Below are 16,740 nucleotides of genomic sequence, written 5' to 3'. Positions count from 1 at the left end.
AGGGGGGTGGGGTCAGTGTAATACACATTCACTCAGGTCACTGGGCGGGTAGGGGGCAGTGTAATACACACTCGCTCATGTCACTGGGCGGGTAGGGGGCAGTGTAATACACACTCGCTCATGTCACTGGGTGGGTAGGGGGCAGTGTAATACACACTCGCTCATGTCACTGGAGGGGGGTGGGAGGCAGTGTAATACACTCGCTCATGTCACTGGAGGGGAGCGGGGGCAGTGTAATACACAGTTTGGGAGAAGATTTGTAGCTCGGGTGCTCGTTGTTGTGGTTCTATTCACCGAGCTGGGAATTTGTGTTGCAGACATTTCGTCCCCTGTCTAAGTGACATCCTCAGTGCTTGGGAGCTTCCTATGAAGCGCTTCTGTGATGTTTCCTCTGGCATTTATAGTGGTTTGTCTCTGCCGCTTCCGGTTGTCAGTTCCAGCTGTCCGCTGCAGTGGCCGGTATATTGGGTCCAGGTTGATGTGCTTATTGATTGAATCTGTGGATGAGTGCCATGCCTCTAGGAATCCCCTGGCTGTTCTCTGTTTGACTTGTCCTATAATAGTAGTGTTGTCCCAGTCGAACTCATGTTGCTTGTCATCAGAGTGTGTGGCTGCTAAGGATAGCTGGTCATATCGTTTCGTGGCTAGTTGGTGTTCATGGATGCGGATCGTTAGCTGTCTTCCTTGTCCGATGTAGTGTTTTGTGCAGTCTTTGCATGAGATTTTGTACACTACATTGGTTTTCCTCATGCTGGGTATCGGGTCCTTCGTCCTGGTGAGTTGTTGTCTGAGAATGGCTGTTGGTTTGTGTGCTGTTATGAGTCCTAGTGGTCGCAGTAGTCTGGCTGTCAGTTCAGAAATGTTTTTGATGTATGGTAGTGTGGCTAGTCCTTTGGGTTGTGGCATGTCCTCATTCCGTTTTCTTTCCCTTAGGCATCTGTTGATGAAATTGTGGGGATATCCGTTTTTGGCGAATACATTGTATAGGTGTTCTTCTTCCTCTTTTGGCAGTTCTGGTGTACTGCAGTGTGTTGTGGCCCTTTTGAATAGTGCCTTGATGCAACTTCTTTTGTGTGTGTTGGGGTGGTTGCTTTCGTAATTTAGGACTTGGTCTGTGTGTGTGACTTTCCTGTATACCTTTGTGGTGAATTCTCCGTTCGGTGTTCTCTGTACCATCACGTCTAGGAATGGGAGTTGGTTGTCCTTTTCTTCCTCTCTAGTGAATCGGATTCCTGAGTGTGGCGTTGATGATCCGGTGAGTGTTCTCTATTTCTGTGTTTTTAATGATTACAAAGGTATCATCTACATATCAGATATGTTGATTGTATAGAGTGTCTAGATCCGCTGATCAGGTGTTTCAGTTTCTGCTGTAGTTCTTTAGCCAGTTTGTGTGATGGTGTCCCTGATAGTGATACTATGGGTCTGAGTGGGATGTCTGGTTTGTGCACTTTAGGTAGTCCATAGAATCTGGGGGTGTTGTTGCTTTCAGGTTTCATTCTCTGTAGGTCAAACCTGGTTATCTGTCCGTTTTTTTGTAGGTATTGGTGAGCTGTGGGGTGGGGTCAAACTCCCTCTTTTGGTAGGTGTTGGTATCTGCAAGTAGTTGTTGCACTTTTTGGATGTAGTCTGCTTTGTCCAGGATGACCATCATTCTGCCTTTGTCTGCTGGTGGCATGATTATGTTCTTATTGTTTCTTAGTGCTTTTAGTGCTTCCCTCTCCTTAGAGTTAAGTTTATGTGTTTGTCTTTTCCTTGTTATCAGGAATTCAATCAATAAGCACATCGATCTGGACCCAATATACCGGCCACTACAGCGGACAGCTGGAACTGACAACTGGAAGCGGCAGGTACAAATCAGTATAAATGCCGGAGGAAACATCACAGAAGCGCTTCACAGGAGGCTCCCATGCACCGAGGATGTCACCTAGACAGGGGACGAAACGTCTGCAACACAAATTCCCAGCTCGATGAACAAAACCACAACAGTGTAATACACACTCGCTCATGTCACTGGGGGGGGGGGGGGGGGAACAGTGTACCACACTCGCTCACGCCCGGGGGGGGGGGGGAAGAACAGTGTAACACACTCGCTCACGCCCGGGGGGAGAACAGTGTAACACACTCGCTCACGCCCGGGGGGAGAACAGTGTAACACACTCGCTCACGCCCGGGGGGGGGGGGGGAAGAACAGTGTAACACACTCGCTCACGCCCGGGGGGGGGGGGGGGAAGAACAGTGTAACACACTCGCTCACGCCCGGGGGGGGGGGGAAGAACAGTGTAACACACTCGCTCACGCCCGGGGGGGGGGGGGGAAGAACAGTGTAACACACTCGCTCACGCCCGGGGGGGGTGGAAGAACAGTGTAACACACTCGCTCACGCCCGGGGGGGGGGGGGGGGGGGGAAGAACAGTGTAACACACTCGCTCACGCCCGGGGGGGGGGGGGGAAGAACAGTGTAACACACTCGCTCACGCCCGGGGGGGGGAAGAACAGTGTAACACACTCGCTCACAAGGAGGGTGAAGACATGAAACAGGGCCGCTACCAGTTTGCTGACTGTCCGGGTCCCCGCCTTTAGGGGTTTATAATAACGAGAGCAAAAGTTTCCGTTACCTCCTTGCCCGGCGGCCTCGAGAGCGGGACCGTTGAAAGCCGCTGCTAGGCGACCATCCACCTTTACGACAGATGGTCATCCGCTCAGCGGCAAACGGTCGTTGATTTTGCGACATTCGGTCACTTGCTTTCCGGCATGAGGGAAACACTCTCGCGATATTTTGCCTCCCGGTGGTTTGCAAAGAGCTCTTGTCCAGGTCAGAGAGAATGGCCATGATTCCAGATTGCTCTATCATCAATATTTGACAGTTCAATTTGTCTGTGCTGACTATACAGCCCAATTTTACATATTCCCATTTGACAGTATTTGGCCCATAACCTGTTAAACCCTTTCTATTCATGTACCCATCCAGGTGCCTTTTAAATGTTGCAAACGTACCTGCTTCCACTATTTCCTCTGGCAGCTCATTCTAAAAAGCACCACCCTTTGTGTGAAAGGTTGCCACTCAGGCTTTTTGTAAATCTTTCCTCTCTCACCTTAAACCCACGTACTCTAGTTTTGGACTCCTTCCACTCTAGGAAGAAGACCTTGGCTACCCATGCCCCTCATGATTGTGTAAACCTCTACACGGTCATCCCTCAGCCTCCAAAGCTCCAGAGATAAAAGCTCCAGCATATTCTGTCACTCCCTATAACTGAAACCCTCCAGGCCTGGCAACATTCTTGGAAATCTTTTCTGCACCCTTTCAAGTTTAACATTCTTCCAATAGAAGGGGTTTCCCTGGGATCGAAGAGTCCAGACAAAATTGCAATATTTAAAAGGCATTTGGGTGGGCATATGAATAGGAAGGGTTTGGAGGGATATGGGCCGGGTGCTGGCAAGTGGGACTAGATTGGGTTTGGAAATCTGGTCAGCATGGATGGGTTGGACTGAAGGGTTTGTTTCCATGCTGTACATTTCTATGATTAAAATTGTATGCGGTATTCTAAAAATGGTCTCACCAAAGTCCTGTACAGCTACAACATGACATTCCAACTCCCATACTCTGCTCTCACCAGTGAAAGCAAAGGTGCCAAATGCCTTTTTCACCACACTGTCGACTTGTGACTCCACTTTCAAGGAACTATGCACCTGCACCCCTGGAAACATTTCCCAGAACTCTATCCTTACCTGTATAAATCCTGCCCTGGTTTGCCTTAACAAAATGCACCATCTCCTCACAGCAATGTGTGTTTACCTATACCACATGTACTGCACCTTGTCAAGGGCATATAGGGTTGGGCAACACATGGAGTGCCAGTAATACCCACATGTCAAGAAAAAATAGATGCAAAGTTTGGTTGATTAACGTTTTTTGTATGCACCATTGAAAGCATTCTATCTTCAAAGATTGTGAGAAGATTTGTAGCTCGGGTGCTCGTTGTTGTGGTTCTGTTCGCCGAGCTGGGAACTTGTGTTGCAGACGTTTCGTCCCCTGTCTAGGTGACATCCTCAGTGCTTGGCCTTAGTAGCCACACATGCAGATGACAAGGAACATGAATTCGACTGGGATAACACTACCATTATAGGACAAGCCAAACAGAGAACAGCCAGGGAATCCCTAGAGGTATGGCACTCATCCACAGATTCAATCAATAAGCACATCGACCTGGACCCAATATACCGACCACTGCAACGGACAGCTGGAACTGACAACCGGAAGCAGCAGATTCAAACCACTACAAATGCTGGAGGAAAGATCACAGAAGCGCTTCACAGGAGGCTCCCAAGCACTGAGGATGTTACCTAGACACGGGACGAAACGTCTGCAGCACAAATTCCCAACTCGGCGAACAGAACCACAACAGCATTCTATCTCAATGCATTGTTATGGCAACCGCACTGCCCAGGACGGTAAGATGCTGCACAGTTGTAAACACAGCCCTGTCCATTATGCAAGCCAACATTCCATCCATTGACTCTGTCTGTACTTCCTGTTGCCTTGGTAAGGTAGTCAATATAATCAAAGACCTTTCCCACCCTGGTTATAATCTTTAGGCCACTGTTGGAATATTGCGTGCAATTCTGGTCTCCTTCCTATCGGAAAGATGTTGTGAAACTTGAAAGGGTTCAGAAAAGATTTACAAGGATGTTGCCACGGTTGGAGGATTTGAGCTATAGTGAGAGGCTGAACAGGCTGGGGCTGTTTTCCCTGGAGCGTCAGAGGCTAAGGGCTGACCTTATAGAGGCTTACAAAATTATGAGGGGCATTGATAGGGTAAATAGGCAAAGTCTTTTCCCTGGGGTCAGGGAGTCCAGAACTAGAGGGCATAGGTTTAGGGTGAGAGGGGAAAGATATAAAGGAAACCTACGGGGCAACTTTTTCACACAGAGAGTGGTACGTGTATGGAATGAGCTGCCAGAGGCAGTGGTGGAGACTGGTACGATTGCAACATTTTAGAGGCATTTGAATGGGTATATGAATAGGAAGGGTTTGGAGGGATATGGGCTGGGTGCTGACAGGTGGGACTAGATTGGGTTGGGATATCTGGTCGGCATGGACAGGTTGGACCGAAGGATCTGTTTCCATGCTGTACATCTCTATGACTCTATGTACCTGTCCTGCACACAAAATATTTTGCTGTACCTAGGTACGTGACAATAATACATCAAATCAAATCAAAACTTGTGAAATACTCAGTCTTTTCTATTTTGGAGGAGAAAAGTCTACCTAAAGGGTTCGATTGTCTTGCTTTTCCTTGTCATTATAGGTTGGTTAGTCTATCAAACGCTATATATATAAGCATTTTCCCTTAGCAGTTATCTATTTCAGATCACCTGCTTTTATTCCTGAGACGAATAGAGCTGTTTTTATTTCTCTATTTGCTATTCCTGTGGGGACTGTTTGTCGAGGTAATGTACAAGCACGTGGGAGCAGGAATGCGGGCGATAACCTGGAGTCCGGACACTCTGGCTGCAGCCGACATGCCCCCGGGGCTGGGAGGGGAACGGACCGGAAATGAGTGGGCAGGGCTGTTCGGGGACGGACCGGAAGTGGGGGGGCTGATGGGTGGGTGGGAGCTGGGCAGTTGCTTGGAGATGTCGCCGAACGGAGCTGCAAATTAAACAGAGCGGCGGGTGGAGCTTTGGAGCAAGGAGGAGCGCTGAAGAGGTAGCGGACGGGGGGGTATTGTAATATCTGATCGTGAAAAATGGAGGGACACATTGGGAGAGGGGGAACCTCGGGACGACTAACTCTTTATTCAAAGCATTGACCGTCTTTGCTCCGTGCCCCTGGCCCTCTTTCCACTTAGCTCTTTGTCGTATATTTTCTGGGACGACCTGATGGCGCGACTGACCCTGGAAGTCTCCAGGGTGAGTTGGAGTGGGTCTGCAAGTGAGTGGTAGAGAGATGATAAGAGCTAATGATTGTGGATGCTGGAAGTCTGAAGTAAAAAAAAAAGGGTGCTGGGTAAACCCAGCTATCTGGCAACATATGTGGAGAGAAACAGAGTCAATGTTTCGAATCCAGTATGACTTTAGAACTGAGGTGCTGGAAAATTGTGTTTTTAATATTGTGGAAGGAGGAGCAAGTGGAACATATTGTTAACAACAAAACCAGAAATTGCTGGAAAGACTCCCGTCTGGCAGGATCTGATGATAGAAATGAGAGTTGACCTTTCTTCAGAACTCAAGACAAAGCGAGTGACAATGATGCTGGGTGAAAAAGAAATGTGAAATAGGTGTAAACATCAGCTGTTGGAAAGAGAAACTGGGTCAAATCTGCAAAGAGCAAAGTCCATTAGAAATGCAGGGGGGCGAAGAAAAAGAGAGGACAGGGTTCATACACTGAAGTTGTGGAACCCAATATTAAGTCCTAGAGGCTGTGTCTTAAGGGAGAATGAGGTATTGTACCTCCAATATGTATTGAATTTCATTGGAACGCTGTCATAGTTCCAACATAATATGTTAGCCTGGGAGCAAGATGGATTGTTGAAATGGCAAGCAGCTGGAAGGGAGATTGTGTTGTGACTCAACAAGAGAAATTCTACTTAACTTTATTTCTATCTTACTCAGGCTATTATGATGCTAAGATTTCTCAGCCCAGTCCTGTTGAAACTACTCTCACACACCTTCATATCCTCTCTCTCCCTGACCAACCCCACCTCTCTACTCGAGGTGTGTCTCATTTTGTTTTCATAGGATTGAACATCCCAATTTTGGGGAAATAAGTAATGGGGCTCTAGTGGACTGAAGGGCAGCATGATGAGGTAGGGGAGATGAAACTTTAGGGAGAGATTAGGGACCAGACCAAGATGACCAACTGACATAGGATAAAATAGGCCACACTTGACTGAGGGGAAGTCAGCACTGGTAACCTTAGCAGGGTATCCGTCTTTCACAGGTTGTGCTTAAAAATAAAGGTTAAAAGTCTCCCTTAAGGAGTGTAGATCGGTCAAACAAAGACACTCCGTTGTAATATAGGATAGTTGGTTACCCTGGGGACTGGACTGAATGCCCAGAAACAAAACCTGAAGGCAGTTCATGTAAGTCTGGCACTGATGTGCCAACTGTCAAACAAGTATTGTCCTGTGAGATGAGATTGAGTGGATTAGGTTTTATAATCCCTGGAGTTTAGAATATTGAAAGATGCAGGTTCCCTTTCAAGACACAGACCATCCTGGCTTAGAACTGTTAACAACATTCCTTGACTTCACCAGGTCAAAGATCCTGGTGTGTAGCTTCACCAGATGGACTGCAGCAATTTAATGAGGCAACTCGCCACCATCTTCCCAAAGAGAACAAATGCTGGCTTTGTCAGCAATGTCCACGTCAGTTGAAAAAGTAAAATAAAAATCTCTTTGATATATAAAAAGTTGTGTTTAACAGGGTAAATATGAAGAAAATCTTTCTCCTAACTAGACAGTTTAGAATATAAGGACTTTAATCTTGGACTAAGGAGTTAATTACTTAGGTCTGTGATGAGAAATATCTGCACTCAGAGGGTTGAGAGTGTTCTGAATTCTGTACCCCAGAGAGCTGTGGATACTTAATCGGTGGATATGTTTAAAAACAGAGGTTAATAGAATTTTTGGTACAAGATATTTGGAGATAGTCTCAGTAAGTAGAGTTGATCGAGAAGATTAGCCATGGTTTTGTTGTATGGCAGAGCAGACTCTCAATGGGCTTCAAGGCTACTCCAGCTCTGACTTAGTGTTCTTAGATGTTACTTTTATTTTATAAATTGACTTACTTTGACAGGACTTGTACAGTAGCAAATTACAGAGAGAGAGTGAGACTGTTAAACAGCTGAACATTACAAAGAACATAGTTACCACAAACTGGTCTCAAATTGTAATAATCTGTAACAGTATTATCACTTGTATGGTCTGCGTAACTGCATGCACTGCATTTGGTTTCCTTCTAGTTTACAAGTGTTGCTGGGATGCTCCAGTTGTTAATAGGATGACTTCAGGAAACAGTGGGTGGAACATATGTAGACAAGGAAAACAGATGTTTGAGCAAGCTCTGAACGATTTGAGCTTGTCACAGCCTGAAAAATGCAGTATGATGCTAAGATGGAGGATATTTACTAATTGTTACAAAGTTAGACCCTGCTGCTTAAAGTTTAACGTGTTTTGATTGTGCAGCTTGATGATTTCATAGTCGGACTTGCTGAAGGTTAGATAGGTTAGATTCTACTCCAGACAATCCCGTGAGAAAGTAACATCTATAGTTCTAAGGGTTCATCTATTTTCAGTATCAACACTTGGTAGCATTTTTGTACATGAAGAGGAAGTTTATGGGTCCGAGTCCTATTCATAAATGTGGTGGCAGTGAGCTGTTAACACCACTCAATAACCATACTTCCAGACAAATGATCTAGGGATATGGATTCAAATCCTGGTTGTTAATGGAATTTGAATTCAATTGTAAATCTGAAATATAAAGCATCTCTTTAATGATGGTACAAAACTAACATTGATTTGCTTTAGAAATTCATCTGGTACACTACCATCGTCTGAGAAGAAAGTTTGCCTTCCTGACTGCATGTGACTCCAGAACAATAACAGATTTGTCTGCCTTCTGAAATGGCCCAGCATGCCACTTAGTTCAAGGGAAATAGGGGATGGGCAACAAATACTGACCTTATCAGCTATGTCCACAAGACAAAAAGGAGGAAAATATCTCAAATTCTATAATAATGCTCCAGTGCAATACTGAGATTAACCTACATACAAGTGCCATCTTTTGGATGAGCTATTACAACAAAGGCCTCTTAAATGGCAATAAACGCTTCTGAGACAGCTTCAGACAAAAACAGGGGAATTATCCTTGATTTCATAGTAATATGAATCACTTAAACAATATTATTTTTACTAAAACAGCTCAAATGATCTCATTACTGTTTGTAGGAGCTTGCTATGTGCAAGTTGATTAATCTTTCCACAGAAAGTAGGGATGTTATTCATTACACAGAATGTTGGTAAGAACGGATTGGATTATTGTGTATTGGCCTCCTTATTTAAGGAAGGATTTAAATGCTTTTGAAGCAGTTCACAGAATATTTACGAGATGAATAGGGGAAGGGGCACCATGTGGTATGATGGAAAAATTAAACAAGCGAAGCTTATATCTGCTGGAGTTTGGAAAAGTAAGAGGTAACTTGATTGAATTATGCAAGATCCTGAGAGGTCTTGACACAGTGCATGTAGAGGGGATGTTTCCTCTTAGAGATTTTAGAACTGGGGGCGCTGTTTAAAGATTATTGTTTTTAAAAAAAACTCCCATTTAAGATAAGTCGGACAAATATTTTCTCACAGAGGGTTGACAGTATTTGGAACTCTAACTTAAGAGTAGCGGATGATGAGTCTTTCTATATTTTTAATATAGAAGTGCATAGATTCTTGTGAGAAAGGATGTGGAAGATTATCAGGGTAAAGGGGAATTAGAGTCCCTAGAGCTGTGAGCAGAGCAGGCTGAAGGTGCTGAGTAGCCCAGTCCCCCTAATTTGTATGTTGCTATGACTACACTACATAAAGTATATGGAGAGGAATCAACAACAATATATCATTTCTGTCTATGCTTGGCGTAATAAAACATCCCAGGATGATTCACAGAAACATTATCAAAACAAATTTAACATCAAAATTTTGGGAGATGACAGAAAGCCTGTCAAAGATGTAGGTTTGAAGGAATGTCTTAAAAATAAGTGGAAGGTGTGACTGCTAATGTCGAGCATTTAAAGTTAAGGATGTTGAAGAGCCAGAGTTGGAGTTACATTAATATTTTGAAAGGCTTGGACAATTTATGGACTTGAAAGGAAATTTGAAAACTGAAATGGGAGCTTTAAAAGTAGGATGTTGCTTAATTAAGAGTTAGTGTTCAGCAAGCCCAGGGCTAACAGGTGGATAGGACTTAAGTGTGAGTAGGAACATGGACAGCAACAACGGGAATAGAAGGATAGGCTGTCAGGATCTACATATTTGTCCTGTATGAATTTTTACAGTCACCTGAACAGGCTCATGCTGTGCATTAATTAAAATTATAATTTAATTGTATAACTTGGTTATCCATTTTACAGAACCACCATTAAGCTAGGGCTATAGTGTCATAACTAGACTACTAATCAAGAGACAAACAGAAAGAAGCTCAGCAGAGCTGGCAGCATCCTAGAAAGAGAAGCAGAGTTAACAATTTGAGTGCCATGACCCTTCATTGGATGCTGCCAGACCTGCTGAGTTTCTTCACTATTTGTATTCAAGTTTCCAGCATCTCCAGCTCGCTCTTTTTGTTGTAATAGTCCAGAGATTTGGGCTAATGATTCAGAGAGACAGTTTAGATCCCACCACAGAAGTTCATGAGCTCAAATTTAATCAATAAAAGACTACAGTCAGTAATGGTGACAGTCTGTAATACAACCAAAACAACTTGCATGAAACCTTCAATGAAGTGCAACAACTCGAGGTGTTTCATAATGATACAAAATTTGACCCTGGACCGAAGATGTTGTTAGCACAGGTAACCAACGTTTTTGACAAAGAGCATTTTGAATCAAAGCAAACGTTTAGGGGATTAAGTTTGAGGCCAATAGCCCAGTCACAGAAGGCATGGCCATCACTGGTCAAGCAATGATTCTGATTCTGTGTCACAGATCCAGAGACATTAACTCCATTTCTCTGCAGGGATGCTGCCAGACCTGAGTGTTTCCAGCTTTTGTGTTATTTTATTTCAGACTTCTAGCATACTTTAGGGGGGTTTTGATTTCATAGAGCAATGAATATTGAGGAGGGCTGACGCCATTGGAGAGATTTAAAAACAAACCAGTAAAGACCATTGAACACACACAGGTCATGGGTGAGTGGCCCTTGATGGATATTAGGGTTAGAGAAGCAGAGTTTCTGGAGTGGTAGAACATGAATTATCCAACTGTGTGATGGAATAATCAACTGCGGGCATTGATGAGAGTTAGAACAGATCACCTGAGCCTGGAGCAGAAGTGCCTATTCTCCCAGAGGTAGAAGTAGGCTGTCTTGGTGCTGGATAGGATAGGATGTTGAAGCTCAATTCAGAACTAAGTAAGGCTGTGGGTGATCTTAAGTCGTGAATTGTAACTAGGGAATGGAGTTTATGCTAACAGATGTAGACTACGGTTTCAGACTTTGTGATATTTAGTTGAATAAAATTTCTACTCTTTGGACAACCTGGTTTTTCCCAAACACAGGCAATGGAGAAGTTGAGTAAGATGTGAGTAAGATCGAGTGATGCAGGATAAAATTGAGCTGCACACTGTCAAAGTATGAGTAGAATCTGTTGCTTGTGAATGATGTCACCCAGGGGAAGGATATGGATGAGAAAGGGACCACTGACAAATCCAGGGAGAATTGATATGTTCCTGACTGCAAAGATATAAATTAAAGCTACGCATGCTGTTTGCATGAATCTTCCTCCATTGAAAAGAAGGAACTTGTATTTTTATGGCTGCTTTCACTACCTCAGGACCCCTGAAAGTGCTTTGCAGCCAATTAAGTCTCTTCGGAAACACAGCACAGGAGTTCAACCCTTTAAGCCTGTTCAATGAGATGTTCCACTACAGTACATAATATAGGGTTGGAAATAGTTTTAAAAAGCACCTCTTTAAACTAATAAAATTGTATCAGTTAACCACTTACATGTGTGGTTACTAAAACTAAAATACTGATATATTTCTTTGAGCTCTGTAGTTTAAATTATACTTAACAATGATGAAAAACCGCTATGAGGAAATTCACAGAACAACTGTTTTACATATCCTCAAACATGAATGCCTTTCCAAATAAGTTACTTTTATGTTGCATTTTCTCCAATCTGTTTAAAAGTTAACCACAATATATTACTGATTAATGTTATTTTCCAGTGATAATACTGTGATATATATAAAACCACAGTACATATTGTAGTTACTAATGTGTGCACAAAGGGTCACCAAATGGAAATGGAATACTCTGAGAGCGAGACAGACATGGCTTTGGTCAAAGGTTCTATCAGTTATATGGTACCTCTGACACTTCCAACTTGAAAGTTTTCCCTCCTCAGTCAGTCCCTCTGATTTGAGGATGACTTGCTTCTATCCCACTTTGGTTTTTGAGATGACTGATAAGTTCACTGTCTGCGATCTCAGTGTCTGCTGTGTGGGGCAAGTGGTGCTGCAAGAGGTAAGTAGATGAGTCTTGAGATTTGTGTGCTCCATCCAATAGGACTTGACTTGCACTCTTGTATTAACTTAATGATTCTGTGCTTCAAATCTGAAGTATCACCAACAATTATAAATTAACTTCAGGCTGCTGAAAACTGAAGTGGTCCAAATAATGTATAATCAAAGAACATTGCTGAGCAGTAGAATTTTCTGTCAAAAGTAGGTATAAAAACAAAATTAGATTTGTATAGCAGATGATGCAAGTTTAGGACAGATTACACAGCAATGATATTCTTACGGTATTCACCATTGTTATGAGCGAGAAAATATTCCATACAGCCACGTCCCATAAGCATCAATGTGTTAACAACCAGGTCATCTGTTTAAAAGGATAAATGATTTTCTAGGTACAGTATATCCAGTGGGTGACGTTTAGCTCAATCACTTGCCCTGTTGCACTACTCCATCATCCTCTGAGAATGAGGATTATTTTAAACCATTGGTAGTCTGATCCGTTTCATTAGTTATTGACCCTATATGAGAGATGCAGCTTTTGGGTGCTGGTTTGGAGCAGCAAACATGATGGGATGTAGGCAACGCTCCCTAAATGAGCATTTGTTGCTCATTCCCAATTGTCTTTGCTCAATTATTTCTGAGGGCAGTTAAGAGTCACCCACATTTCTGTGGATCTGGAGTAACATGTAGGTCAGGGCAGCAAGGGATAGCAGATTTCTTTCCCTAAAGATTTGTTTTCCAAAATGTAATGACAACCCTGGTCACTATCATCAAGGCTAGCTTTTTGTTTCAAACTTTAATTAAAGTTAAATTCCATGCCACAGTGGATTTTGAACATCTCTTCCCACAGCCTTGGCCTGGGCCTCTGGATTGATTCAATGACACTATCGCATGGCCCCTGCTTCCCATAGTGAAGTCTGAGGAATCTGACCTGTGTAGATGTGTCAGTTAGTTGTGGATCTGCTTATTGTTCGACAAGCTTATTGATTAGAGTGCTGCATACCTGGAGCCAATCTGTGATGGTATATTTTGTGTGGAGTAGTGTTCTAAATAACACATTTTTAACCAAAAAAGTACAACATATTTCCAGAAAATCTTCATAGGTTTGGATCTCCTATGCAAATATTTTTAGGAGGTTCAAACACCTATTAATGAGGTTATGTTTGCTCATGAGTCTTGTGAGTTTGTTTGTGTACAAGGTACATTGGAGAAATGCTCAGGAAACCAAGTCTGTTCACAAAGGATGACAAAGCTGTTGTGTGACCTGCTTTAAAGTGGTACCTCCATTTTGGAACAGCAGGAGTCCCTTCCCCAATATTTTCTGTCAGCTTGCAGTGAGCTTTGGTGGACTATTTCTGCTTAGTTCCAAGTTATGCTGAAACACAGATGTGGGATGAATAGTTCAGTGTAGAATGAATTGAACTGAATTAAGTTTATTGTCACATGTACCGAAACACAGTGAAAAGCTTTGTCTTGCACGTAATACAGGCAGATCACAGAGTTAAGTAGCATAGATAGTAAATAATAGGTAAACAGTGCCAAAAACAAAAACACAGGAAATGGTGAATGTTTAAGAGTTTTTGAGTCCATTCAGTATTCTAACAATAGTAAGGTAGAAACTTTTGCGAAACCAGCTTATGCATGTGTTCAAGCTTCTGTACCTTCTCCCCGATAGTAGAGGTTATAGAAAAACTTTGCCAGGGTGGGATGGATCTTAAAGAATGCTGGCAGCCTTTCCTTGACAGCGGGCCTGGAAGATGGATTCTGTAGATGGGAGGTTGGCCTTTGTGATTGTCCGGGCCAAGTTCACCACTCTCTGTAACTATCTCTGATCTTGAATTGTACAGTTGCCATACCAGGGAGTGATACACCCAGACAGAATGCTCTCAATGGCGCACCTATAAAAGTTGGCAAGGGTATTCACCATCATGCCAAATTTTTTCAGCTGCTTGAGGAAGAAGAGATGTTGTTGGGTCTTTGTAACCAGTGCGTCCACATGAAGAGTCCAAGAAAGCATGTTGTGGATGACCACTCCCAGGAGCTTGACACTCTCCACTCGTTCCACCTCTGTGCTGTTAATGTGTAGGGGAGCATGAGTAATATCCCGCCAAAAGTCAATAATGAGTTCCTTGGTTTTGCCGGCATTGAGAGCTAGGTTCTCTGTACCATTTTTCCAGGTCTTCCACCTCCCCTCTATAGTCTGTTTCGTCGCCATCTGAGATTTGACCGACTATGGTGGTGTCATCAGCGAACTTGTGAATGGCATTAGTCTGGTATTTGGCGACACAGTCATGGGTATACAGTGAGTACAGTAGGGGGCTGAGTATGCAACCCCTGGGTGACTCCAGTGTTGAGTGTTAGTGAGGATGAAATATTATCCCCTACCTTCACTGATAGTTTCCTGACCCACAGGCTACAGAGGATCCAGTTGCAGAGAGTGCGGCTTAGTCCGAGATCATTACGTTTAGGAAGCAATAGGTACCTTTTTGTATTAATTCCTCAAGTGAGGGCTTTGGTAAATAAGGTCTGCTTTTATTGCCATCCCAAATTGCTCTTGAGAAGTTGGAGGTCCTGTTCTTCTGACTTTAACCATCTGTAGACCATATAGTATAGGTACATCACTGATATGTCACCTAAAGGGAAGCTTCAAGGTGTTGCCAGCACCTTCTGTCCTGTTCTTCCAGGTGGTAGAGGTGTTGAAAAATACTGTTTAAGTTCAAGCTGGTTGTGCACAATGTATTCTGCTTCAGTGGTGGTGGATGCAATGCTAATCATGTAGGCTACTTTGCACAGAATGATGTTGTGCTTCTTGAGTGTTGTAGCTGCTAGCAGTCGGCAAGTGGAAGATATTCCATCACACTCTTTACTTGTGGTCTGTAAGTAGCAGACAGCTTTTGATAACAAAGAAGTGAGTTACTTTCCGCAGAGTTCCTAACGGGTGACACTTTTGTAGCCGCATTATTTATGACACTGGTCCTGTTAAGTTTCTATTCAAACTGAAAAAAATTACCAAAGCTTTATATTGTGGGTTCTGCTTAATTTATTTCATAAAGGAGGTGGAAACAAAAACTTCTTAAAATATTATTTCTGTTTTCTGCAGCAGCCTGTGAGAATGGCTGAGTTGAGCTGGAAGGAGGTAGTTTTGTTGACAGCAGTAGTGACAGTTTGTTACTGGAACAGCACGCATTGTGGGTTTGTTTTTGATGATGTCTCTGCCATTCTGGATAACAAAGACTTGCATCCTTCAACACCCTTGAAGAACTTATTTCACAATGACTTCTGGGGAACTCCTATGAATGAGGTAATACAATTTCTGCTGTTATCTTAAAAAATCTTGCATTTCACTGTCATCTTTGTGCTTAATTTTTAACAAATGTTTTTAAAGTGGATTTAAAACTTTGTTTAACATCTACTGTATATTGTTAATGTTAATTAGATATCCAGTCAATATTTGATAATAACCATATCTGGTCCTACCCTCATGGAATTGAGGTTTGTGGCAAAGATCAGTCTTGATCCTTGAATGGAAATATAAGCTTAAGTGACGTATTCCAGCTTCTATTTTTATTTTCTTTCAAGATCATCTGGAATTCCTATGGATTGTAGCATGTACAAAACAATTGGCAGGTTTTCATCCAATGACTGTTCCAGTGCTTTCCTGGCCATTCTCCCATTTTCCACACCCCTTCAACCTGGACTGATGCAAAACTCTGCGAATTCACATTACCTTCCATTCTTCTACCACCCTGTGCTCATGGAACTGCCTTGGTTCCCCTTTCATCAATGTTTCAAATCTAACATTCTTATCCCTTGGCCAGGTCCCTCCCAGGCATTGTCCCTTTCTATTTCTATAATCCCCTCCAACCTTTCTTGACCTCTGCTCCTCCAATTCCCACCTGCTATGTATTCCTGATTTCCTTCATTTGGCCACTGGACCTGTGAACCCACTCTGCCAATTGATAAAATCATGGCAGGTCCACATTCCTGCCTGTCCCTGATAATTGTTCATCTCTCCTCAAGAATCCATCTTATGCTCAAAATATCCAGACTGCTTTTACTGCCTTTTAAAGAAGTGTTTCAGTGACTCATGACCCTCTGAGAAAAACGTTTCTCCTCATCTTTGTTTTAAATGTGCAACTCCATGTTTTCAGTATCATTCCCCCGGTTCTAGATTCTCCCTGAAGAAGATGCATTCTTTCCACATGCTTCCAGTCAAGACCCCTCCGATCTTGTGTGTTTCAGTTGAGTCACCTCTTCCTTTACTAAACTCTTACAAGCCTAACCCATTCAGCATTTTCTCACAGGAGAACTCCCCAACTCCAGGTATCAATCTCTTAAAACTTTGTCTGAACTACTCCCAATGCAGTTACATCTTCCCATACATAAGAAGGACAATAATGTACATTATACTCTAAATGTAGTCTTACTGATGGCCTGTTTAATTGATGCATAGCCTCCTTTTTCATTTCATGTCAACTTTGTTGCTGCTCAGATGTTGCCTGACTTGCTGTGCT

The 16,740-nt window shown here is 43.1% G+C and overlaps 2 protein-coding genes across 13 annotated transcripts in view; one reads left to right on the top strand and one right to left on the bottom strand.

Annotated features, from left to right (window-relative positions):
• The window catches only part of cep290 (centrosomal protein 290), a 155,660-nt gene extending 152,985 nt beyond the window's left edge, over nt 1-2,675 (bottom strand). For 6 of the 12 annotated variants that reach the window (XM_087997054.1, XM_087997058.1, XM_087997055.1 and 3 more), the window contains exon 1: nt 2,616-2,673. The gene's annotated coding sequence lies outside the window, so the exon portion shown is untranslated. Of the gene's footprint in view, nt 1-2,615 lie in introns of all 12 variants that reach the window. The other 6 variants (XM_087997060.1, XM_087997061.1, XM_087997065.1 and 3 more) reach the window with 3 other exon arrangements.
• A 2,932-nt stretch (nt 2,676-5,607) lies between these two features.
• Nucleotides 5,608-16,740, top strand: part of tmtc3 (transmembrane O-mannosyltransferase targeting cadherins 3) — a 63,434-nt gene continuing 52,301 nt past the window's right edge. Inside the window, exons 1-2 of the mRNA XM_043709892.2 lie at nt 5,608-5,707; nt 15,327-15,527. Coding sequence (XP_043565827.2) covers nt 15,339-15,527 — 189 coding nt within the window. The 5' untranslated portion in view covers nt 5,608-5,707; nt 15,327-15,338. The remainder of the gene's footprint in view (nt 5,708-15,326; nt 15,528-16,740) is intronic.

Source organism: Chiloscyllium plagiosum, unplaced genomic scaffold (assembly GCF_037043375.1).
Source record: "Chiloscyllium plagiosum isolate Xiang-an unplaced genomic scaffold, Cpla_swu_hap1 HiC_scaffold_19, whole genome shotgun sequence".
In the NCBI taxonomy this organism is placed as follows: Eukaryota; Metazoa; Chordata; class Chondrichthyes; order Orectolobiformes; family Hemiscylliidae; genus Chiloscyllium; species Chiloscyllium plagiosum.
Note: the sequence above shows the minus strand (reverse complement) of the source record. Positions and strands in the feature narration are given on the sequence as shown.